A 26,623-nucleotide genomic window follows, 5' to 3' on the forward strand; every position below is an offset into this window, starting at 1 on the left:
ATGGCAGAGGAGATTGATGCTCTTGAACGCATTGGTACGTGGGATCTTGTTTCCCTTCCTCCCGGAGTCCGTCCCATCACTTGTAAGTGGCTCTACAAGGTTAAGACTCGCTCCGATGGTTCTCTTGAGCGTCACAAAGCTCGTCTTGTGGCTCGTGGTTTTCAGCAGGAGCATGGCCGTGATTATGACGAGACTTTTGCTCCTGTGGCTCATATGACCACTATTCGTACACTTCTTGCCGTGGCCTCTACACGCCACTGGTCTATCTCTCAGCTTGATGTTAAGAATGCTTTTCTTAATGGTGAGCTGCGTGAGGAGGTGTACATGCAGCCACCACCTGGGTATTCTGTTCCTGATGGATGGTATGTCGTCTTCGTCGCTCTCTCTATGGCCTTAAGCAAGCCCCCCGTGCCTGGTTTGAGCGTTTTGCCTCTGTGGTGACTGCCGCTGGTTTTTCACCCAGTGTTCATGATCCAGCGTTGTTTATTCACCTTTCTCCTCATGGTCAGACTCTTCTTCTTCTCTATGTTGATGACATGGTCATCACTGGGGATGACCCCGAGTATATTGCCTTTGTCAAGGCCCGTCTTAGTGAGCAGTTCCTTATGTCTGATCTTGGACCTCTTCGCTACTTTCTTGGGATTGAAGTCTCTTCTACCTTTGATGGCTTTTTTTATATCCCAGGAAAAGTATATCCAGGATCTTCTTGCTCGTGCTGCTCTTACTGATGAGCGCATTGTTGAGACTCCTATGGAGCTCAATGTTCACCTCTGTGCTACTGATGGTGATCCCCTGCCTAACCCGACGCGTTATCGTCATCTTGTTGGCAGTCTTGTTTATCTAGCTGTCACTCGTCCGGATATCTCTTATCCGGTTCATATTCTGGGTCAGTTCGTCTCTGCTCCCACATCGGTTCACTATAGTCATCTCCTCCGTGCTCTCCGATATCTTCGGGGCACGATCTCTCACCGTCTATTTTTTCCTCGCTCCAGTTCTTTACAGCTTCAGGCCTATTCGGATGCTACGTGGGCTAGTGATCCTTCAGATCGTCGTTCACTTTCTGCTTACTATGTTTTTCTTGGTGGTTCTCTCATTGCCTAGAAGACGAAGAAACAGATTGCAGTTTCCCGTTCGAGTGCAGAGGCTGAGTTGCGAGCGATGGTTACTTCAGGATTTTGGAGTTTCTGTCACTACACCGACTCTGCTCTTATCTGACAGTACAGGTGCTATTAGCATTGCGCGCGATCCTGTGAAGCATGAGCTCATCAAGCATATTGGTGTTGATGCTTTCTATGTGCGCGCTGCTGTGCAGGATCAGGTCATTGCTCTTCAGTACGTGCCTTTCGAGTTATAGTTGGCGGATTTCCTGACGAAGGCCCAGACTAGAGCACAACATGACTTTTATCTCTCCAAACTCAGTGTTGTTCATCCACCATGAGTTTGAGGGGGGGTGTTAGAGTTATAATATAAGTCATGTACCCTTTTGTATTTATCCCAATATATAAGGGGTTTCCTGCATATAGTCCACCACCTGTACATGTATATATACTGGCCTATGGCCTTATGGGAATACAAGTTGCTTATTCCTAACACTGGTCATGCCCTTTGGATTGACTAATGCACCAGCAACATTCCAAATGCTTATGAACACTATCTTAGCTCCCTATCTAAGAAAGTTTGTACTAGTCTTCTTTGATGACATACTCGTCTTTAGCAGGAACATGAAGGAGCATTTGATACAGTTGCAACTAGTTTTGAAAGCTCTGCAGGAAAATCAATTATTTGCAAAACTCAGCAAATGCTCCTTTGCACAAACTCAAGTGGAGTACTTGGGCCATGTCATCAGAGGTGATGGTATTGCAACTGATCCTTCCAAGATTGAAGCTATTGTACAGTGGCCCACCCCTGCAAATATCACACAGCTAAGGAGTTTCCTAGGGCTCACTGGTTATTACAGAAGATTCATTCAGAATTATGGGTACATTTACAAACCCCTCTACCAGTCACTCAAAAAGGACAACTTTAAGTGGGGCAATGAGCAAATGGAAGCCTTCAACACCTTGAAGCACAAGATGACACAAGCTCATGTACTTGCATTACCAGATTTTTCACTCCCTTTTGTTTTAGAAACTGATGCATGTGCATATAGCATTGGTGTTGTCCTCATGCAAGAAGGAAGACCTTTATCTTTCTTCAGTAAAACAATTGGTCCCAAAGCTGCTGCTATGTCCACTTATGACAAGGAAGCAATGGCTATTATTGAAGCACTAAAACACTGGAAACACTACTTTGCTGCTTCCTCCTTGGTCATCAGAACAAACCAACAAAGTCTCAAATACATCCAGGAACAGAAACTAACTGAAGGAATACAGCACAGATTGTTGATCAAGTTGTTGGGGTACAATTTCAAAGTGGAATACAAGCAAGGCAAGAATAACAAGGTAGCTGATGCTCTCTCTAGAGTCAAATATAAGCTCCATTCCCTGGTTGCTAGTCAAGCCAAACCTACTTGGATTTCTGAGGTCATCTCCAGCTATGCTCGGGACCAAAGATGCAAAGATTTGCTCTCCCAACTGGCCACCTCTAGTGCTGCCCTTCCAAATTATGCTCTTCAACACGGAATCATATACAAGAACAAAATAGTTATTGGTAATGAAAGTAATCTCAGGAACAAGCTGGTGGTTGCCTTACATAACTCTGAATTAGGGGGCCACTCTGGACACAGGGCTACATATCAGAGACTCAAGCTTCTATTCCACTGGCCAGGCATGAAACAATTCATTGTAGATTACATCAAACAATGCCTAACCTGTCAAATCAACAAACCTGAACACTGCAAATACCCTGGTTTACTCCAACCTCTACCTGTCCCTGATTTTGCCTGGTGCCATGTCAGCATGGATTTTACTGAGAGATTACCAACTTCACAAAACAAAGATATGATCCTGGTGGTTGTGGATAGATTTACCAAATATGGGCATTTTATTGCAATGAAACATCCTACTACTGTCAGCACTGTGGCCACTGCTTTCACTGACAACATTTTCAAATTACATGGTCTTCCATCTGTCATTGTTACTGACAAAGATAGGATATTTACAAGCAATTTGTGGCAAGAACTCTTCAAAAGATTGGGCATTAAATTGCAGATGAGTACCTCTTACCACCCACAATCTGATGGTCAAACAGAAAGGGTAAATCAGTGCTTGGCAAACTATCTGAGATGCATGGCTTTTCTTCAACCAAAGAAATGGATGAACTGGCTTTCCTTAGCTGAATGGTGGTACAACACTAGCTACCACACATCACTAAAGATTACACCTTTCCAAGCACTATACAACAGACCCTCTACCATGCTGGCAGAAGCTGCTTTGTACCCACCTGATCTAGCCCAGGAGTTCACTTCCATCCTCACTGCAGAACAGATTGTTGCTCAAATTAAGGCTAACCTGCTAAAAGCTCAAGAGAGAATGAAGCACTTTGCTGACAAGAAGAGATCTGAAAGGTCACTTGTAGTGGGAGATATGGTCTATCTTAAACTGCAGCCTTACAGACACACTACACTCAGTGTTCACAGATGCCTCAAGCTCCACTCCAAGTACTATGGTCCTTTTAGAATCATACAGAAAATTGGGCATGTAGCTTATAAGCTGCTCCTTCCTGACCACTACAAACTCCACCCAAATTTTCATGTCAGTCAGTTGAAGCAGCACCTGGGCCCAACAGCCATACCTAACCCCAACCTACCTCTTCTTCATGCCAATGGCTCAATCCTCCTGGAACCAGAAAAATTACTGGACAGAAAGCTCATACCCAAAGCTCGGGGCGATATACAAATCCTTGTGGTTCGCTGGCTAATCAAGTGGACTAACCTGGACGAGCAAGATGCCACTTGGGAGGACGCAACGTTCATCCAGAAGATCTTTCTGGCATTCAACCCTGTGGACAGGTCTGATGTCGAACGGGGGGAGTTGTCAGGACCCAACGAAGAAGAAGCAACAGCCATTCAAATTTAAAAGAAGGCGCCAAGCAACCGCAACCGCCCATCGTCGTTCCAACGCCTCAGAAGCTCCCGTACCGTATCGCTTGTGCCAGATGTAACAGGCGACGTTGATCGACGATCCGATGGCTCCGCTTCATCCCCGCGTCGTTGTAGCCTTTCCGGCACCTGCGATGAGCGTCGGACACCTTTCTTACTGCCTACTTTAGTTTTTACCGCACTTTGTAAGGCTATAAAGCCATGAATCCTAGCCTATGGAGCTCATGTCTTGTTGTTAGGGTTTCCCCCCTTTGCGCCGCCAGTGTTCCTGGCCGGCTTAGGTGCCTCTAGATGTAAACTACTCTCGGCAATTTGCCTCTGTAATCCCATCGATGCACCACTGAATCCTCTCTGTAATCGTTCCTAGACCTTCAGGGTCTGACAACTCACTCGGATGCATGCAAGGGCATGAGCTTGATTGTCTATTCCTTGATGCCATCGATATGATACTATCTTATTTCTTGAAAAACTATGCTCCCTTGTATTGCATCTAACCTTTTATAGGTACTTGAAAGAAATACACTCCACAAGATTGCCATCAACTCACATCAAAAGCAATCTTAATATGGCCAAGTATCAACAATCCCTTTTTCGGAGATGGAGTAAGAAAACAAAATCATATCCTTGACAACCATTTGTTGAATCCATTCACTCTTGTCATTTGGATATATTATGTTCTTCCTTGCATGCCTAACCATTGTAGGTGAAAAGTGAACCAAAACGACGTGGATAGCTCCCAACTCAAGATGGTCTTCATCAACTTTGAGCATCCACGACAAGCTCACCTACATGACATGTCTTCTACATCATTCGAAGGTATGTAGTCATATCCTCGAAGGTATGTACTCATATCCTTGATAAACCTTTGCACCAAGTCATGAGGTAAAGCAACTCAAGTGATATGAAGACATTAAAATGCTTAATCAAAAAATGGTAACCGCATTTTTGTGCTTAACGATGAGTATAACCTATGATCAAGCATTCTTGCTTGACTTCTCAAGTCAAATACTCTAATATAGGTGACCTAGTCACCGCCCCACATCTAGATGAAGATTCTTGTATGGTTCACATTTTCCATTGCATACTTCCTTGGAACCATTCAACTCTTATTTATAGGTATGTAAATATATATTTCAAAAAACACACAAAAAATGTTCTCTTATTTTCTTTCTAAATTGGTATCCTTAGATTATTAATCTGTCTATTTTTAGTTAAGGAGTTGATTTTCTTTGCAACTCGGTTTCACCGATCTAGGAAACTCGGTCCAACCGATTTCTCCCAGAGGCCTGATTTTCACTCTCGGTTCTACCGAACTATATTGCCTCGGTGACTCCGATATTATCACTGCCTTTGTTTTTCTGATATTTTCTGGCTTAGGGGGAGAAAGATTATCAATGATCCCATGTTTCACTGCCACCTAATATCTTATTGAAAAATTTATGAAACAAAATTAGTGTTAGCATTATTTTCTAGGGGGAGAAAAACTTCTCTTGGGGGAGAAAAACTCAATGATCCCACAATATAAGAGGGAGAATCATCAAGGATCCCTAACCTAGGGGAGATAATTCAAGGAACTCTTATCCATATTAAGAGGGAGAGAACATTCAATGAACCCTTACCTACTATCTAAGGTGGAGAAAAATTCAAGGAATCCTTATCAACGAGAGAAGTATCAAGAATCTCTTTCTCTCAATGAGCCCTTACCCTCTGACCTTTTTGGAAATTAATGCCAAATAGGGAGAAATATCAAAAGCTTCCAATAAACCTATATAAAGGGGAGAAATATCACCAAAAAGCTTACATAAAAAGGGGAGAAATATCAAAAGGGGGAGATATATGTTCCTAAAGGAAGGTCTACCTAAGGGAAGATCTACTTCAGGGGAGATGTATCAAACCTTACATATTAAGGGGGAGAGAGATAAAATTGTTTCTATCATTGCTTTACTATATTTTGATTGAACTTGTCTTACCCTACCGACTCCCAATATCTACATGCTATGATTCAGGGGAGAGGAAATTCTTACATGTTCATTCTTAGGGGAGAAAGTTCTAAATTCTCTTGGAGACATATTTATCATCAAATCCTATTTTCAATATGTCTTCCATATCTTGGTACTTTTGAAGCTCTTTGCAACTTTACAATAGAGTACTCTTGTGTTATCTAACATTTTGTTTTCCCACGTGTACTCCTACTGCTAAGACGCTCAAGAACCTCAAAGTATATGCATCATATCCTTGTTCATGACGATCTCTTGTTTCTTGCACATATTGTTTGCAAGAGTGAGTCTTGAACATGGAAGTTCTTCATTCTCATATGCTTGATGCATATAGCCAAGATTTATATGACTTGTATTGTCCCTTCTACCTTGTGTATGCCCATGCATTCCAAAGCAACTATTATTTAAAAAGGAGTGCACACATTTAGGGGGAGCATGTACTAGTCATGTGTCTTTCAAAGCTATCATATTCTAATGTCTATCTTTATTTGAAGCTTTGTTTGTATGTTGTCATCAATTGTCAAAAAGCGGGAGATTCAAAGCACAATATTGCTCCCTTGATGGTTTTGATAATTCATGACAATATACGTTGTCTCTTGGACAAACACTTTTATCTAGTATATTTTAAATTTAGTCCTTAAAGAGCCTTGGCTATATGATTGTGTGGAGAAACCCCTTGGTATAAGAGAGGAATAAAATTGGCTCAAGCTTCAAGCAAGAAGACTCTACATTTTATATTTATGAGAAATCACTTTTGAGTCCATAGGAAAGCCAATACTATTAAAAGGGGGTGACGTATTAAAATGAACTGATTGCTCAAGTGCTCAGAGCCACCAAAAATACTCAGTCATTCTCCCACAAAACACTTCTGTCCAGAGCCACATATCCAAAATCGGTGCCACCAAGTTTTCAGATTCGGCCCTACCGATTTTCAACCCAAACAGAACCCTAGCCAAACCTACCATTTCGGTATAACCGATTCTGCATCGGTGCTACCGAGTTCAGGTGACCAACTTACTGTTGCCTCGGTACACAAATCAAAATTTCCTAGTTTTGGTATCGGTGTCACCGAGTTGGGCCATCTGACCGTTAGCCACATTTTCGATTCCACCGAGTTATGTATATCGGTTTCACCAAGATTCAAAAGTTGATGCCTTTTGTGCAAGTCGGTACCACCGAAGTCAAGTTGATCACTTTAGGTGTAACGGTTGGATTTTGGATGTTGCCTATATATACCCCTCCACCTACCTCTCATTCGTAGAGGAAGCACTCAGAACACACACTTTATTGCCAGAACCATTTTTCTGAGAGAGAGCCACCTACTCATGTGTTGAGATCAAAATATTCCAATCTATCCATTTGAAACTTGATTTCTAGCCTCCCCAAGTTACTTTCCACCAAATCAATCTCTCCTACACATACCTATTCTGTGAGAGAGTGATTTAGTGTTGAGGAGACTATCTTTGAAGCACAAGAGCAAGGTGTTCATCGTTCTACCAAATCTATTACCTTTTGGAGGGTGGTGCCTCCTAGATTGGTTAGGTGTCGCCTGGGAGCCTCCTACTTCGTGTTGTGGAGTTGGACCAAGATGTTTGTAAGGACAAGGAGATCGCCTACTTTGTGAAGATCTACCATGAGTGAGGCTAGTCTTGTGTGGACGGAAGCCGTGGTGGAATAGACAAGGTCGCTTCTTCGTGGACCCCTTGTGGGTGGAGCCCTCCGTGGACTCTCGCAGCCGTTACCCTCCGTGGATTGAAGTCTCCACTAATATGGAGGAACAATAGCGCCACCTATCGAAACCATGCCAAAAATCGCCGTGTCAACTTCTTCGCGTTTGATCTTCCTAAACTCTACTCCTTACTACATGTGCAAAGTCTTTATTTTCCGCTGCCATATTTGTTGACTAGCATGTGTAGGGTGCACTAGACTTGTTAGAATCGCTAAAATCTGTCAACCATTAAATTGGGAAAAGGCTAGGATTTTAATTTATGCAAGTAGTCTATTCACCCCCCCCCCCCCTTCCCTCTAGACACCTCTTCTATCGATCCCTCAACATGCTTACTGAAGATGGTGTTCATGAGGCATTGGAAGGTTGTCGGCGCGTTGGTGAGGCCGAATGGCATGACTCTGAACTGGAAGTGGACGTGGTGCGTCTTGAACGCCGTCTTGTCTTCATCTTCTTCGCACATGCGTATCTGATGGTACCCCGCACGAAGGTCCAGTTTGGAGAAGCCGCCGCGCCAGCCGGTTCGTCCAAAAGCTCGTCGACAATGGGCAGGGGAAATTTGTTCTTGATTGTGGCATCGTTGAGGCGACGGTAGTCGAGGCAGAAGCGCCACGTCTCGTCCTTCTTCTTGACGAGCAACACCGGGGCGGCGTAGGGACTGGCGCTGTGTGTGATCACCCCGGCGTCCAGCATCTCCTTGACCTGACGCTCGATTTAATTCTTTGGAGCTGCGAGTAGCGGTAGGGCCTCGTGTTAGCAGGGACTGCTCCCTCCACCGGAGTGACCGCATGGTCATACTCACGATGAGGAGGAAGGCCGCACGGCGTCGTGAAGATGTCGGCGAATTCGTCCAGCAGGTCGATGAGAGGAGTCTGGATGCCGCCCTTACGTGTCGGAGGAGGACGGTCGTCGGTGTCTACCAGAGCCATAGCCCAAACATCATTGCCCGCAATCATCTTGCGGAGCTCCTCTGGAGTCGCGGGCTTGAGCATAGGTGTTGCGGCCGTCTGCACGCCGCGGAGGGTGACCACCTCGCCACCGTGCTGGAACTTGACCCACTTGTCTTGCCAGTGGCAAGTCATGGGGCTATGTTGAGCAAGCCAGTGCATCCCTAAGATGTCGTTGTACGCGCCGATCTCCAACTCCCGCATTGGTGTAGAGAAGGTATGCCCCTGCATCCACCACTTGATCTCGGGCACCATGCGAGTGCAAGTGAGCCGACCACCATTGGCCATCCCCGCACGTCAACCGGCGCAATGTCTTCGGTCGAGGCTCCAATTCGCTCAACGAAGGATTTGTTGACGAAGTTGTGGGTGTTGTCCAAGTCGAGGAGGAGCGGCATCACTTGATTGCCCACCAGAGCACGGAGACGAATAGTTGTGGCCGAATCGGTGCCATCCAAGGCCTGCGATGAGACGAGGCAGCACTCCGGGGCGTCCACGGGTGGTGGCGGGGGAAGAGCGGCCGGGCCGGGATCATCCTGAAGCTCCATCGCGTGAAGGGCGTCATCGGAGAGGAACTCGCCGTGCTCGCCGACGTGAATGGTTAGCAGTTGGGCAGGTTGAGCACACCTGTGTTCCCTCGAGTATCGATCGCCGCACTTGAAAAACAAGTTGTTGGCACGCCTGAAGTCACGCACATGCCGTTCACGCGCGTATTCGTCCCCTTGAGCTCGCACTGGTGCAGCTGCTCGTGGAAGCTTTGCCAGGGCCGCCGGCGGAGGCCTTCCTAGTGGGGGTATGCAGGGTTTCGCACGCGTCGTGCCCAGCTCCTCCTGGATGCGGGCCAACACCGAGGCGCGTGTGATGCTGGATGGTCCCTGGAGACGCACCGTGGCGCGTGGTTCATCCTTGAGGCCCAAGAGGAATTGGGTGACGAAGAACTTGGTGTTGATGGAGGGGCCAAGGGCAAGGACGTGGTACATCTGCTCATCGAACGCGGCACAGTAGTCAACGACGGTGCCGATTTGACGAAGCTGCAACAGCTTGTGCATCACCAACTCGAACTCGTCGGCACCGAATTCTTCCAGAAGGGATGTCGTGAACGTCTCCCAAGTGGTGTCGCGATGTGTTTGGCGAAACGCCTGCAGCAAGTGCGTGGCCTGGCCGTCGATGTAAAGCGCTGCGGTGGTCACCCAGTTATGAGGTGCCACCCTTTAGAGCTTGAAGTAGGCAAGGCAGCGATCGATCCACAGGTACAGGGCAGAACCTTCAAATCATGGAAAATCGTGCTTGGGAGGTTTGTGGTGCTCCCCGTTGATGTAGAACATGGTCGGGGAATAGGCCATCCCCATCAGTGACGCGGCAACAGAGGGCGGGGTCGGGATCAGGGGCGGGCGGTTGTCCCCCGACCGGACCTGTGGTTTTGCTGGGCGCGTCAGATCCGACGGGTAGCACGAAAACGGGGGCGGCGGCGATGGTAGTGGTGGCGATGGTGACGGCGGCAGGTAGCGCGGAGACGGGGGCGGCGGCGGTGGTGGTGGCTCCGGGGCTTGATGGACCAGAGTGGTGACCGAGCCAGCGGAGGCCAAGGACCGCTCCACGGACTTGAGCGTCGCGTCGACATCCGCCTGCTTCAGATCGATTTGCTTGGTTAGGCCGCGGAGCTCCTGGGAGAACTGGTTGTTGAAGGTGGTCGAGATCTCGATTTGCTTGTGGTGAAGGACGCGTTGCTCGTCGACCTTGGTGATGAGCGACTCCAGCAGCTTGGTGATGTTGTTGTTGCCCTCGTCCATGGCCGTCGGGATTTGTCGTGTAGCTGTTGATGCTTTCTGGGGCGCCGTCGCCGGAGCCTGGGAGAGATCGAACCCCGCGACGGATTTCGAGCGAGCCGACCGGATTGGCTCGCACCGGCGCGGCGGATGTTACCGATCTGCTAACCAGGGGAGAAAATTTTGGGGTGCAGCGAGACGAGGCTCTGAATACCAACTGTAACACCCCGACGGTGGGAATCGAGATCGAAGGGGATGAGGACGAGAGGAGAGCAGTGGGATGAGGCTTTAGAGAGAAAAGTAGGTGGGAAAGTAGAGGAATCTTAGGTAGGTTCAGATAGTTCAACTACAACATGCCCATCCATGCCACAAGCAGCGGGTTATATAACCACACACACCCCACCTAACAGTTGTGCCAACTGGCATGCCAAGTCACACCTACCAGGTGTGGCCAAGTGTGACACCGCCTCCTGCCACGCCCAGATGCATGCGCCGCCCCTCTCGCCAGAGCACACAACCGGCCGGTGACCTAGACCACCGTCGTCGCCAACGACCTGGCCTCTAATACCATGTTGTATCGGGAGAGAGGAGTACCACCGGACATCTTCGGTCCCTCAGTCTCGTTGTTCACGTGAGTTGGCTATCTCGTATGGCGGCTCAACACATGAACGGGAGGACAGGATGCCCCCTTCTAGGTCAGCACCCCCACATGGACTTGGGTCAACACACGCAACCGGACGGTGACCTAGACCACCGTCATCGCCAACGACCTGGCCTCTAATACCATGTTGTATCGGGAGAGAGGAGTACCACCAGAGATCTTCGGTCCCTCAGTCTCGTTGTTCACGTGAGTTGGCTATCTCATATGGCGGCTCAACACATGAACGGGAGGACAGGATGCCCCCTTCTAGGTCAGCACCCCTACATGGACTTGGGCCTTAAGTGACAAAGCTGATGGGCTTGGGCCCATACCGATTCAACAGATTTGTTTTGTGTAGGCACATGTGGTCATATTTTTAACACCACAATTTGTACGTTTACATCTTAGCTATACCGATTTGATCGTTTTGTGTAGGCACATGTGGTCATATTTTAGCACCACAATTTGTATGTGTACACCTTATAGCTTTGTAAACATCCATGAATCCGTTCCAAAAAAAATCATTAGAAAGTCTCAAATATTTCCGTAACTTCTACATAGTGGGAAAAAGGAAAGAATATCAGGAGCTTATACAAGTGGGCGAAGGAAATCTACTTTATACTAAGTAAAAGATCTCTTACCCACAACTCCCCGCCCTTTGCCATATGAGTTGCTGGCAACTTTCCAAAAAGGCTGCAAAAAATTTGGAAGTGTGACTTGCCAAGCAAACAACAGGGTTCAAGCAACATATCTAGTAAATACCATACATCACATATTTTCTCAATTGTGCTACATAGTGAACTCAATTTCTTTATTTTTCAAGTTGCATGGATGATATTTACGGGGTTTTTAATTATTTAGCTACTTGGAAGACTACTACATAGCACAATGGCACTACAAGCTTGGGTGAATGCTCGCTAACCACCTAGTCATGGGCAACTAATTAGAATGTTAATTAATCCAAACTGGATTAAATTGGGTGTGTTGTGAACAGAACACTAAAGACTCCCTAGTTCCAGCAGCATATTCTCACCCAACTATTTTAGATTGTTGATATATACCAGATTATAGTGGAGGTCTTATGCCCAATTTGCCAAGGAGTCCCTAGTCTGAACAGCATATCCCCATCAACAAAGTATGGACTTGTCCATAACTCAAATAAATTACCAATGCATTTCACTACAACTACATTCCCGTAGTCTGGAGTCATTCATTTGTTAGATACAGACATTGCTTGAGGAAGTGCTTTCTGATGATAAAAATAGTCAAAAGCAACTTATTGCTGGCAGAAGATAAAGACTATGAACAAATTATTTCTTGAGAAGGACAATATTCTAAGTTGTCAAGTGTGGTGGAAAAGAAGAAAGCTCTCACCATTATTAAACGATTTTTGTGATAAACGTTGAATCCTTGTACATCAGTGTCCGGGGCACCTTTGACAAATCCGATGGTTGTGACTATAGATAGCTAAATGAAAACAACATGGAGGAGGCAAACTGAGAAGGCATGCTTTATATAAACAAGTTTTGCTTACTATACTACAAAAACAGAACATTTTGCAAAACCTAAGCAGAGTTTATTTTGCAAAACCTAAGCAGAGTTTATTTTGCAAAACCTAATGGTGAGGGGGTAACCATTTCATGGAGTAAAAAACGCTACCGAGGGACTAGATGATCCATCCGGTAGGACATAAATTTCCAGGCTAAAAAGACTTACAAAGGAGTGTTTCAAGTATTACTAATACATTAAGATCTTGTTTTAACTAGCAACTGGTGGTTCTGGAAAAAGTTCCATAATATAGCAAATGCAGATATTTCTAACAACGATGGTAAAACAACACAAAGGGCAGACCTATTCTGGACTTCCTCGTCATCCATACTTAACTAAAATGATTTGCTTTGTGTAACATGGATATGACTAACAGCAAATAACTAGATAAGCAATGTACAGTTTACCCTTGATTTTTTTCTCAAAAAACGGAACAGGTTATCCATGGAAGTAAAACACTTCTATGAGTAAGGTTCAATATGGGGAATTTATCACAAGAAATCCATACGCGAAAGCAGTTAGCAGATGGCTATAAGCTAGCTTTCTCACAAAACAAATCAAGCAACCATTAGAATAGAGACATACAGGACACAACCATGCAAGTGAACAAATACAATCGTTCTAACTATCTTACATGAAGCTTTTACAATGGTTTTCACATCGACCAAATTGGTGAAATGGAAAATATGCTTCAGACATTCAAGTTACACATACCTCTGGAAGTCCAGCGATTTGTGGTTTATACAACACACATTCACGGTACATCAAATCATTAACTACATTATGTGGTTCCACATCCTGTCCACGCAGGATTATCCTGAAACTATCAGGTACACGAAGATACAAGATGGAGGCATATGCCTGCTTGAATTCAGACAGAAATGCAAATGAGACATGTTTGTATAGCAAAATAAACAGAACAAGTTTAAATCAGATAATGGGGATCAATACTTAACTCTAAGTGAATGACGAAGTCGATTTGCAATGTAGTCCTGCGTCACATGCTTCTCATGTTTGTTAGTTTTGACCTTCTTTTGTGCCCCAGTAATGAGGATATCCTAAATTTTTGTATATCGAACTGTTTAGCCAATGCTAGAACTATTCAAATAATAACCCCAAAAGGAGATGCACAGATAAAACATGTAGCTTGTAAGATAAATAAACACTTCTACTATATAGCATGTCATATGTATTGAAACATATCACTTCATCAAAACTAGAAACTCCTACAATACTTATTCAGCATGTATCAAATCTCAAATCAATTCCGTGTCAGTTCAATAGAGTTTTCATGCCATGTTTCTAATGTTATGCTTCTAAATACTGGATGGTGAACTTTGATTTATTCCTACTGCATCACACAAGAACTACTTGTAAAACGAAGCAAATAACAAACTTATCTCTGTTCTACTTATTTTATGGACCCTGATAAGTGCCACACATGTGGCACGAATCAATTCCGCCCACACATGTGGGCTAAAAGAGGTCGAGCCAAACGCCCTTCTAGCCACCCATTGTGACACGTCAGCCTTTTTATTTCTCAAAAAAATGCATGCAAGCAGGGACAAAAACAGATTGTGTCAGCGGGAATCTTTTGGATTTTTCAAACTTTAAAATGTTTTATCTCTTAAATGAAAATTCTGACTGAAAAACCGTTTTCACCATTAAATACGCCACGACGAGATCTTCGAAACTTAGATCTCATATCGATATGTTCCGACGATTTTTTGGGGGGGTTAAAAGTTGCCATGTCTATTGCACATAAATTGCCATCATGATTATATTGAAGTTGCCATGATATATTTCGACTACTTTCTCTTCTACGTTTAAAGTAAATTTTAACATGTTATAAAAAAGGAATTAAGAAATAAATAAACTTGCCATGATGGATTACTAAATTTGCCATGATCAATGAAATAATTTTGACATGGTTCATAAGTAAAAAGAAATATGTCGTCAATTACTTTAAAAATGCTTGGTCAATGGCTCAACTTTGCCATGAACCATAAACTAGAATTGCCGTGGTGAATTACTTAAATTTTCCATGACACATGCACTAAAATTTGCCATGGTTCATACAAACAATATTTTCCATTTTCAAAATACTAGAATTGCCATGGTCAAAATACTAAAATTGCCATGATCTATAAACTCAATTTGCCAAGATGAATTACTAAAATGTAACACCCTGTTTTAACTCTCCTGACTGATTTGACTTTTCTCAAAATTTAAAAACAATTAAAAAATTTGTGAATGATTGTGATGGTAGAAGTGACTGTTGTTTGCTTGCTTGCTTGTATGCCTGTGTTTGATTCTCAATAATTCCTGTTACTCTCCAGACTCACCTCCTTAACCCAGAACTCCTGCCTAATGATCATGCCATGTGTTTAGGACCAGAAACTATTTTTACCAAATATTATTTTCACCAAAAAGCATTTCTTTAAATTAAGCTTTCAAAACCCCTGAGATGGGATTTGCACTACAAGTCCTCAACTTAGGGAAGATATTCTTCACCAAATATTTAATTAAGACCTATTATCAAAATTACTTCCCAAAACCACAACACTATTATTTTAAAACTTATTTTTCTATTTTATTTAAATGCCTTCCTGTGAGGCCAAAAATGGTCTCTTATGAAGGAAAGTTATTTTTATTGCTTTCAAAATATTTAATAGAATTTAGGAAAACTCAGTAGACATATATATTACATATATATGAGTTTCAACACATGGTCATGTTCAAAATATTGGGCAAACCCCTTCAAAACCCTTCCTGCCTATTTCAAGCTTTTGGAATATTTTCCTGTAAGAAATATTCTCAATAAATTCATGTAAAATTTTAGCATGTTATTCTAAAACCCTATCTGTCCAGATCCAAATTTGAGCAACTCTACATTGTCAAGTGTCTCCAATTGTGCTAAAATTTGGTGGACATGTTCTGATACTCCAGTAATGCATCCACACCAAGTGGTGCATCAAGGAGAATAGAAGAACTTGTCCCAAGCCCTTCAAAACCCTCTCTGTTCATTTCTGACTTTGGGAAACTTTACATTATAATGTTTCTCCAATTGACCCCAAACTTTTTGAGCATGCCTTAATGCTCAAATAATGCCCCCACACCAAATATTGGATTTGTGGGAATTGATTTGAATAATTTTGTAAGCAGAAGTCCATTTCTGCCCATTTCATGGGTTTTCCAAGTCTACATTGGAAACCTTCTCCACCAAATCCCAAATTTGGTGTCCAAGCTTATTTTCACCTATAATGTGATCCTGTTAAGTTTCATAGCCATTGGAATCCATCTGGTAGCCTAACCACACATCAAACACCTTGTGTGCACTCACTAAAGTTGGTACTTTGGCCCCTTCCACTAATCTCCTTGAGCTTAAACTTTTACCACAGCTCTCTCTACTTACCTTTTACCTCCAGTATCTTTACCACGGCCTCTGGTCAATTATTGGAGGATGACTCCATGTAGCTACCTCTCATTTTTACCCTTGGATCACCATTTTTTCCTCTCTTCCTACACTTCTGCTTAATCAAAAGCCCCCACATTCTTCCAGGGCATCTCTAGCATGCTAATGCACCATTTCATATCAAAATATAGCATGCTCATGTGGGAAATATGAGCAGCCCATCTGAAACTTCATTTCTGGCTGAAATATAGCTTTGTACTGCAAGTACTAGCTAGGCTCCTCCAGCTGAGCTGAAACTTTGAAGTGGCGCAGTCCTTCCATACCAAACCCTAAACCACCTTTGCCAGCCCCAAGTTTCCTGCTGGAATCTTAACCACAGCCAAAACCAATTCAAACCAGCCCCAGATGCAACCAAACTCCAGAGTCTCCTTCCTGCATGTGTGCCCTACGTGTTGGACATGTTTGACTGGTCATAGCAGCCATGTGGACACGAGTGGCCTTGGTGACCATGCTGGCAGCATGCAACAACAGCGCTCTGCATCCTTTTCTTTTGCTACAGCTCGGGTCCATCGACGGCCGCGTGTCCCAGCGCGCCAGGACACTCCCCTTTGACCATTCAAGCCCTCCCCGATGCTAGCAAGACTCCAAGGTGGCTCAGGCACGCGTGGCCGCCATGCCCTGAGAGCACCAGAGAGCTCCGAGATCCTTCTCGGCTCCTCCCCCACTTAGAGCCTCCCCGAGTCCCTACTTCCCCTCCTAGATCCCTCTCCCTCCTTGAAACCTCCAGACTCCCCCGATTTCTTCTCCCGTGCCCCATTTCCACCCCATGGCCGAATGCCCTCCCGCCGATCTCCTCCTAAATTCGACCACTGCAGCCTCTCCCCAGCCTCCTTCTCCCTCTCCAAGGACACCCCATCCTCCGCCGCGTCCTCCCTCCCCTCTCCTCCATCTTCCGGTGGCCAGAGCGCCATCCCTAGGGCCGCCGTCGTCAGCCTTCACCGCGGCTAGGGGCCCCTCTTTCCAGCGCTGCTCTGCGGGGGGCAGACCCCTGGTTGGGTGCGGAGCTCTTCCCCGAGCGCTCCGGTGGCCGAGGCCTTGCCGGGGGCGGTCTGAGCCACTGGGAAGCGCCGCCGGCGCGTCGGGCCTCCCCTCCTCTGTCGGGGCATGCGGGAGCGCGCGAGGAGGAAGAAGGGCCTACCAGTGGGGCCGGCGACCCCATTGGTCAGCCTCTAGGCCGTCGGCCGGGCCCGTCGGTCAGGTTAAGTGGAGGCGCGTTCGGCGCGTTGCACCTCCCCCTTCTGTAGGCGTATTTTCGCATGGGCGCCTTCGTCGTGGCCGCTGCTTGCGCATGCGAGTGGCTGGGCCAGCCCGAAGGCTTATCTAACGCCCAGAGCGCAGGGTAACCCCCCCTCCATTTTCCACATTTTTCTTTTATCTGAAACTTGTAAAATCTTTAGTAAATCCATTCTTGCTCCAAATCTGATGATTCAAATTTCTACAGGTTCCTAAAATCAAGACCTATCCATATATGTGCATTGCACATTTTTCCAGAAGACTTTCTGTGGGATTAATATTCAAATGCCCATTTGAATATTTTAAACCCCACTTTGTAAATTCCTATAGCATTCAAATCAACTCCAAATGGAGTGATTCCAATTTCCAGAGCCTTCTAATATCATATCCTATTTTTGAAGCCTTGGTCAACAATTTTTGTATGACTTATTTCTGTTGCAATAAATAAATAGCTCCCTTTTGCTATTTATCCAATGTAGAAAATCCCTAGTATATTAATATCAACTCCAAATCCAGTGAAACAACTTCCTAAATATTTCTAAAACTATGCTCTATTAAATAAGTGCCTCCACTCATTTTTATCATGATACTTTCTGTAGACTTCCTTTAAGACCACCTATTCCTCCTTTCATCCATTCAAAATTCTCTGATGATCCAAACCTCCTATGGCAAGCTTCAGGTATTTTTCTTATGACCAGAGAGGTCCAAGAAAAATACAACTCCTATTTATGTAGCACTTCTATTTCTGCTTGTTGTGTGGCTTACTGTGATTGTTTCCGACGATAGTTGACGGAATAGACGGAGTACTCGGAGATGGATCAGAAGACCTCGAAGACCCCGAGAACATATGAGAGCAAAGACAAGCAGCCCTTTGACCATGTCTGAGCAAATATTATATTGCATGCTAGTAGAGCAATTCTTCCCGTTGCATATGATCATGAATATTCGGTAAATCATCGATGTGATGTTACCGATGGCTCCTCCGGAGCACTTGCATTGTGAGCATGATCCTACCACCTATGAGGGTCACGCTAATACCATGTTGACAAGTAGAGCTAAGCATAGTAGAAGCATGATCTCGTGGATACAGCGTACAACCTCTGCAGAGTGTAAAACTATTCGAATGGCCGTGTCCACGGTCAAGGACAGTTGGGTGATGCTGCTTAAACTACGTCCAGTCGTTTCCGCATAAACCAAGTGTGTGTGTGTGTGTTTGAAGTGATATCTGAGAAAGAGTTGATATGACCAAGTTTGGTGACTTGGCATATCGGGTGAATCGGAGTGTTCAGCCCTTAATAGATGTGTTGAGATCTGTGACCTGTTCTTCGAATGGCCGTGTCCACGGTCAAGGACAGTTGGGTGATGCTGCTTAAACTACGTCCAGTCGTTTCCGCATAAACCAAGTGTGTGTGTGTGTGTTCAAAGTGATATCTGAGAAAGAGTTGATATGACCAAGTTTGGTGACTTGGCATATCGGGTGAATCGGAGTGTTCAACCCTTAATAGATGTGTTGAGATCTGTGACCTGTTCTTCTAAATACCATCTAGCTTATGTTGCACATCCATCTATGATCATGTTTATTTACGGTTAAGCTGCTATCCTCCAATGTTGCATATTACTTGTTACCATACCATCTGCATTATCCATATCATGGGCTGTTTGCGAGTACATCCAAAGTACTCATTGGCTTGCCACTGGTTATTTCATTGACCAGGTATGAGAGAACAGGATATGGTGAAGAATAACTTGGTGAAGTTCCTGCGGGCTAGGACGCTTCCCGGTCAGAATGTCTGTAGGTTAAGGCTGATGGCGTGGGTTCACGCTTTCGACCAATATTTCCGCTATTGGTCAAGTTGGGTGTGTTGGCCCTCAAAGGTCCTATATATGTAAAACTTGACCGCAAGGGTCATTTATTGTATTAAACGGTATGTATGGATGTAAGACTCTTGTTATTCAGTTTCTGTGTGTTCGATGAGCATTGATCTCTGGGATCACTGAACACGTTCATTCGACGATTTCGACTCGTAAGCCAGGGTCCCCACATAAAAATTGCCATGATCCATGAATTAAATTTGTCGTGGTTAATTACTAAAATTTGTCATGGTCAATTAATAAAAAATGACGTGAAAAGTAGTTGAAATACAATGGTAGCTTTAAATCTAGAAGAAAAAACTAGATGAAACATGTCGTGGCAACTTTATCGTAAACACTATGGCAATTTCAATGTAAACACCATGGCAACTTTTGACCCCAAAAAAAAGTCGTCGAAACATATCAATATGGGATCTAGTTTTGAAGCTCTCGTCGAGACGGATTTAATGATGAAAACGGATTTTAATTGGATTTTTTATTTAAGAGATAAAACATTTTAAGTCCAAAAAAACAAAAAGATTCCGTGTTGCATCGTGCCACACGTGTGGGCGTTATCATTTAGGTATTTTATATATGTGCGGTCCATGATCATGTTGGTTTGGCTAGTTGTCTAGCATTTTGGAAGCATTTTAGAGGGGAAAAGCACAACTGAACTACTAAGAAACAAAACTAGGGGGGCTATTGAAGAGCTTGCTGTCATGAATTACATATCTCAGCTCTTCCCACCTCCTACACAACTAACAAGAATACCAGGGAAGAATTAGAGCTTGACAAGCAAATTACTGATCAAGCTAAAAATTCGTCTTATCATCATATCTTCTATCGCTCAAACTGGTTTCAGTACATCAAAATAACATGTGGGCCCCAATTAGCTATTTTGAAAATGATGTGATACAGGGCACCGAATGTGGCATAATGGCAAGTTCATGTCTGTCAAACCAAAAAAAAGAGATCCATGGGCACTAGCACCCTGGACATATTTTTATAGAAGAATCCCACCCAGGGTGAGGCACCAGAAATTTGCTCCCAACGGGAGTCGAACCCTGGGCGCTGGGTTCACCACTGCGACCCTTTACCACTAGGCTACTGCCTAGTTCTCATGTCTGTCAAACCATGTTTACTGAATCCTCAAGCTAATGCTAAATAATTAGGTGAAACTGGATTGGGACATCAACGTCCCAATATAAACGTGCTAAGTTAATTCATGCAATAACACATCAAGTTTTGGGACATCAAAATCATCTGCCAGCAACAAATATAGCTCCAGGAGGCCAACATTACAAACCTTCTTATCGGAGTTGAAATCAAGCTCCATGTCCCCATCATCATTGAACCAGAGGTTGAATACAATTATCTTTGTCCCGTGCTCTCCCATATCATCGAACTGTATCATAAGTAAGAAAGTATTGAGATAAAACAGAGAAAAGTTCAGCCAGGATAATAAGCTGGGCAGCTGGCCCTAACTAACAGAGATCTATGATAACTGAGACACTTATTCTACAAGGGAACTGTCACATATAGAATTGATGGGAACTAGGAAAACCATTTGGCTTAATTTACAGATAAATTATGCGTGCATTAATTAATATTTTGACATAAATAAATAATATAATACACATTTAATATTACATAGCATGCTAGAGAACATATAAATGATTTTTAAGAATTAGAAAATCACTATGCAAGTCTATTATTGGGGGCGAAAAACTGTTCAACGGTTCCATAGGCACCTTCACATGTGGGTCTTCCTACAAAAGAAGGTGGACCATCTTTCTAAACCATTTCATCTATACAGGCTATTGGTTAACCTGGCAAACCTCTTAAACTCATTCTTTACATAGTATACCCATTTTATATGATTATTAGCACCATTCAACAGGTTGCCAGAAATATGCCAGAACAATAAAATGCTAGTTTACATACTTGTTTAAGCAACTCAGCTTCGCTACCAAAAGGGGACCATTTCAAAAGGATCGCCAAATTAGAAGAGAAGAGTTTCTGATTATGACGTAACAGCTGAGTATACGAAGAAGTTGTAAGATCGTAATGGTAGTCTACCTGCAAGAGACAAGGGAAGAAGGGAACAAGTAAAACTACAACATAGCTCAGAGACCAGCTAACTAAAAATTCTAGAGCTTGACATCAGCTAACAAAGAAAGCATCAGACTTACTGTTGGCACCAATACATCATCGCAGCCTGTTTCCATCAGAAATGTGTAAGAAAGAAGACCAATACTTCTTGTCGGTGTCCTACAGAAACAGCAACAAATTGCTTGAATTGATACATGAACTGGGTGGCCAGACATTTTACTGAGGCAACAGAGGAACTGAGAGGTATGGTTATATTTTAAGCAATATAACCCCATGAGAACTCATGTGGTGGCAGCGGCACAGTGAAGCATGAGTGTGTATCTAACAAGGAACATGCAACAAATAATATAATAAATGAACAGTCACCATATCAGATTAGATTAGATATTAGAGTGAAACATGTTTGATTGTTTCCATGTAACACAAAAGGTGAAAATTACCCCCATACGGACATTTTATTCAAAAGCATTGCAAAAGGCTGTATTAACACTTAAAAATACTTTCAATAATATCTCACCATGTTTTAGATATAGTGCACTTTCACTAAGAGATACTTTTGAAACCAAAGACCAAGGTGGCAAGTGACACCACAAATTGCTTGTTCTGATATACCACCTCTGTTTCTAAATGTAAGACGTTTCGGCAGTTCAATTTGAACTGCCAAAACATCTTATATTTCTGAACAGGATGAACAGATGGTGTAATTGTGAAGAACTGGACTCGTAGATTAAATGAGTACGAAGGAGAAATACCAGTTTTTTTGGTTCTGTGTAAAAACAATCACATCCGCTCCGAGCCTCATTGTGCTTGTTTTGAAACCATTGCCATCTGACAAACAGGCCACAATGAATCCAATAGCAAGACTTTTTAAGATATTGATGATCTCACATGGAAATAGGGAAAAAGGCACAAAGAACATACATTGCCCGATGAAAGCATCAGACTGCTTATCTGAAAATCCAAAGCTCATGCAACATCGCAGCGCATCTGGATCCATCCCCCCTCCATCATCTTGGCCATACAAAACACCCAAAGGTCATTATTGAAATGTTTCTACCAACTGAATAGTTCCACATTTATTTGTCATATTGAATCTGCAAACCTTGAACCAACAATGAGGGACTACCATCCCGTGGGTTTGTGAATTTATTAACACGAACAAATGTTGCCCCATTATTCACCTGAAAGAAAATACGCAATCAAATAAACCATAAATAGCAGCATTCCTGTTGATATATTTTCCCTTTTAGGATGGAGTTAATTGAGCATCGTCAAATACGGAAAATACCTCATCAATAGCGTTATCAAGAAGTTCGGCAATGGCTGCAAAAATTAACGAAGACAACACTGAACATAAATAATGAAGAGAAAGTACCATATGTCGAAGTGCTAGTTTTACACAATGATTCAAGCCTGTACTTACAAAAGTTATGAAAACATTGGATCAATTGTTCGAATACAAGATTCTGAGATCGAGAGGCACATTTATGCCCAGATTGTGGCAGACACAAATTCGGATAACAATTCTCAATACACATTTCAGGTCCTTTTTTTTAATTAAGTGAGTAAGTCATTTAGAAGCCAATGTTTTACTATATTTACTGCTAACATGCAATTTTTCAAACTTCCAATTACATGCTTACAACGGGAAATAAAGTGGAAGTGAGGAAGAGAAGAATTAACCCATGATAGTTAAATGCATAAATGGCAAGCTGACAACTGACAAGACCAAGTTGTAACTACAAAACTGCATTCAACAGAAACTGGGACGCCATTATGCGTATTAACTCTTATCTTACTAGAAAAACTGCATTTAACAAAGACTGGGAGGCCATTAAGTGTATGGAAGAATTTGTGAACCAAATGAGTCAATTTCCCAAGATGGAGTTATTTTCAAAGATTAGTTAATGCTCATACCGCCAAATGCCCACTTGTGGGAAGTAGCATTTGAGTGCAGGAACTTTGGATTAATCCTCAGCCGATTCCGCCCACCTACACAACACCAAATCACAAACACCGAAATCAAAAGGAAATAGTAGAAAAATAGCAGAAACAAGGGACGTGTCGCCGAGGTTTCTGCAGTGAGCATACCAGGGGCATCAGCGTCAGGGTTGCGGCGGGCTACAACATACTCGCCGGACTTCCAAAATTGGCGGCAGAGGCGCGGCGCCGGGAGAGCCCTTGGGGCCTCGGCGGCGAGTGGCAAGGGCACGGGGTCCTCGTCCTTGACGGGCACGAGCGCGTAGCAGCCTGGGGCCTGGATCGGGTAAAACAGGGGCTTCACATCGGCGAGCTCGTACGGCTTGACATCGCGGGGGGGGGAGGGGGCGCTGGTAACGGCGCTGGTGCTGGGAAAGGGGAGGGGCTCCTCGTCGTCGTCGCTTGAGAGATCTATCACGTCGGCGGCGCCTCCGGACCTCATCCTGTCGCCGGCGTCGGAGCTAGGGCTTCTTTTTTTACTCTGCCTTCCCGGTCAGTCGGTCCCCTCTCTGAACTTTGCATTCCTCTTGCATACGTATCATTGCTAGGCTGGTCGCCGGCTACAAAGTTCAGTAGGTGCTCAGCCAAGTGAGGGCATGTACGGGCATGTACAGTGCCCCGTATGTTACCAAGATCGGATATCAGAAAAAAAAAATGGATAAAAAGACGTGGTCCCACATAAAAAGCTAAAAAAAGTTAGAGTAGAATGTAGAGATGCATGTGTATTAGAGCAACTCCAACGATCCAACCCAAACGGACAGCGATTTCGTCCGTTTTTATCCGTTTGGGTCGGCCGTCCGTCCGGCGTCTGCCCTGTTTTAGATATGGGTCGGCAGCGCGTCCAACGCGCCGACCCATATGTGCGGGCGTGGCCGGCTGGTCGTCTTATTTTACATGATTTTCATAGTTTGAATCAAATAACATAATTTAGACGGAAAATAACATAGTTATTACAAGCCGAATAAAAATAAAAATATCTCACATAGTTCGCACATAGTTTTGTTAATGAATAAAAAAAGATAAATCTATTGGTTGCCAACATGAGTTTCCCAATTACGCATGTCTTGATGAAATTGGATGAAGTGTTCAAACGTTGTTGCTCCTCCATGCTCATGCACAACATTCTCACCTTGAAACTGAAACCCTTGATCGTATAGACGTTCCGGACGCTCGTCTTCTACGATCATATTATGCATGATCACACAACCAGTCATCACCTCCCACAGTTTTTGCGTGATCCACGTATTAGCGGGATACCGAACGATGCCCCATCGAGATTGCAAAACACCAAAGGCACGCTCGACATCCTTCCTAGCACCCTCTTGCTCTTGGGCAAATCTTTCCATCTTCTCTCCGACGGGGTCGGGTATTGTCTTGACAATAGTGGTCCACTGAGGATAGATACCGTCACCCAGGTAATATCCTTTGTCGTAGTTGTGGCCGTTGACAGTAAAAATCACCGGTGGGTTGTTGCCTTCGGCAAGCCTAGCAAACACCGGCGAGCGATGGAGCACGTTGATATCATTGTGTGATCCGGCCATGTCAAAAAAAGAGTGCCAGATCCAAAGATCTTCAGACGCAACGGCCTCTAGTATGACAGTGCAAGCCTTGACATGGCCCTTATACTGTTGGAAATATGCATGACGGAGAGGTATCTCGGGGCCCACTCGGTAATACAACATCACACACAAGCCTTGCAAGCAATGTGACTAAGTGTAAGTCACGGGATCTTGTATTACGGAACGAGTAAAGAGACTTTCCGGTAACGAAATTGAAATTGGTATGCGGATACCGACGATCGAATCTCGGGCAAGTAACATACCGAAGGACAAAGGGAATGACATACGGGATTATATGAATCCTTGACACTGAGGTTCAACCGATAAGATCTTCGGAGAATATGAAGGATCCAATATGGGCATCCAGGTCCCGCTATTGGATATTGACCGAGGAGTCTCTCGGGTCATGTCTGCATAGTTCTCGAACCCGCGGGGTCTGCACACTTAAGGTTCGATGATGTTTTAGTATAGTTGAGTTATATGTGTGGTTATCGAATGTTGTTCGGAGTCCCGGATGAGATCACGGACGTCACGAGGGTTTTCGGAATGGTCCGGAAACGAAGATTGATACATAGGATAGTTTCATTTGGTCATCGGAAAGTTTCGGGCAATTCCGGCAGTGTACCGGGAGTGACGAATGGGTTCCGGGTATTCACCGGGAGGGGCCCACCCACCCGGGAGTGAGCCCAAGGCCCTAGGATGGCGCCACGAGTCCTTAGTGGGCTGGTGGAGTCAGCCCAAGAGGACTATGGCGCCACATAAATAAATACCAAAAGAAAAGAAAAAGAAAAAGGAAAAGGAAATAGGGAGGTGGGAAGGAAGAGGAGGACTCCTCCTTCCCAAACCGAATTGGAGGAGGAGTCCTCCTCCTCCTCGCGGCTGGCGCACCTTGAGGGCCTTGTCCCTCGAGGCTAGCCCCTCCCCCTCCCTCCTATATATAGTGGTGGTTTAGGGCTTTTTGAGACACAACTTTGCCATGTGCAACTCTAGCCTATACCACACAGTTTTACCTCTAGATCGGATTTATGCGGATCTCGGGCGGAGCCCTGCACGAGTAGATCATCACCACCACCGGAGCGTCGTCACGTTGCCGGAGAACTCATCTACTTCTCTGTCTTGCTTGCTGGATCAAGTAGGCTGAGATCATCGTCGAGTTTGTACGTGTGCTGAACGCGGAGGTGTCGTCCGTTCGGCGCTAGATCGGAACGGGTCGTGGGACGGATCGCGGGACGGTTCGTGGGACGGTTCGAGGGATGTGAAGACGTTCCACTACATCAACCGTGTTTCTTAATGCTTCCCGTTGTGCGATCTACAAGGGTACGTAGATCTAATCTCCACTTGTAGATGGAAATCATCATGATTGGTCTTCGTGTGCGTAGGAAAAAATTTGTTTCCCATGCAACGTTCCCCAACAGTGGCATCATGAGCTAGGTTCGTGCGTAGATGTTATCTCGACTAGAACACAAAAGGTTTTGTGGACGGTGATGTTTGATTTGCTGCCCTTCTTAGTCTTTTATCGATTCGGCGGTATTGTTGGATTGAAGCGGCCCGGACCGACATAACTCGTACACTTACGAGAGTCTTGTTTCATCGATTGACATGCAACCTCGTTGCATAAAGATGACTGGCGGGTGTCTGTTTCTTCAACTTTAGTTGAATTTGTTTTGACCGAGGCGGTCCTTGGAGAGGTTAAATAGCAATTTGCACATATCTGTTGTGGTTTTTGCGTAAGTATGATGTGATCGTACTAGAT

The 26,623-nt window shown here is 44.3% G+C and overlaps 1 protein-coding gene across 1 annotated transcript in view; it reads right to left on the minus strand.

Annotated features, from left to right (window-relative positions):
* LOC123443660 (protein MICRORCHIDIA 6-like) overlaps nucleotides 1-23,874 on the minus strand; it is a 46,696-nt gene extending 22,822 nt beyond the window's left edge. The window contains exons 1-13 of the mRNA XM_045120142.1: nucleotides 23,423-23,874; nucleotides 23,249-23,323; nucleotides 22,620-22,654; nucleotides 22,434-22,512; nucleotides 22,253-22,342; nucleotides 22,084-22,159; nucleotides 21,412-21,490; nucleotides 21,164-21,298; nucleotides 20,526-20,624; nucleotides 13,617-13,718; nucleotides 13,375-13,521; nucleotides 12,487-12,579; nucleotides 11,754-11,805 (exon numbers count right to left, since the gene is read on the minus strand). Of these exons, the coding sequence (XP_044976077.1) occupies nucleotides 11,754-11,805; nucleotides 12,487-12,579; nucleotides 13,375-13,521; nucleotides 13,617-13,718; nucleotides 20,526-20,624; nucleotides 21,164-21,298; nucleotides 21,412-21,490; nucleotides 22,084-22,159; nucleotides 22,253-22,342; nucleotides 22,434-22,512; nucleotides 22,620-22,654; nucleotides 23,249-23,323; nucleotides 23,423-23,753 (1,393 nt within the window). The 5' untranslated portion in view covers nucleotides 23,754-23,874. The remainder of the gene's footprint in view (nucleotides 1-11,753; nucleotides 11,806-12,486; nucleotides 12,580-13,374; nucleotides 13,522-13,616; nucleotides 13,719-20,525; nucleotides 20,625-21,163; nucleotides 21,299-21,411; nucleotides 21,491-22,083; nucleotides 22,160-22,252; nucleotides 22,343-22,433; nucleotides 22,513-22,619; nucleotides 22,655-23,248; nucleotides 23,324-23,422) is intronic.
* Between the last annotated feature and the right edge of the window lie 2,749 nt (nucleotides 23,875-26,623).

This window comes from Hordeum vulgare, chromosome 3H (assembly GCF_904849725.1).
Source record: "Hordeum vulgare subsp. vulgare chromosome 3H, MorexV3_pseudomolecules_assembly, whole genome shotgun sequence".
Lineage (NCBI taxonomy): Eukaryota > Viridiplantae > Streptophyta > Magnoliopsida > Poales > Poaceae > Hordeum > Hordeum vulgare.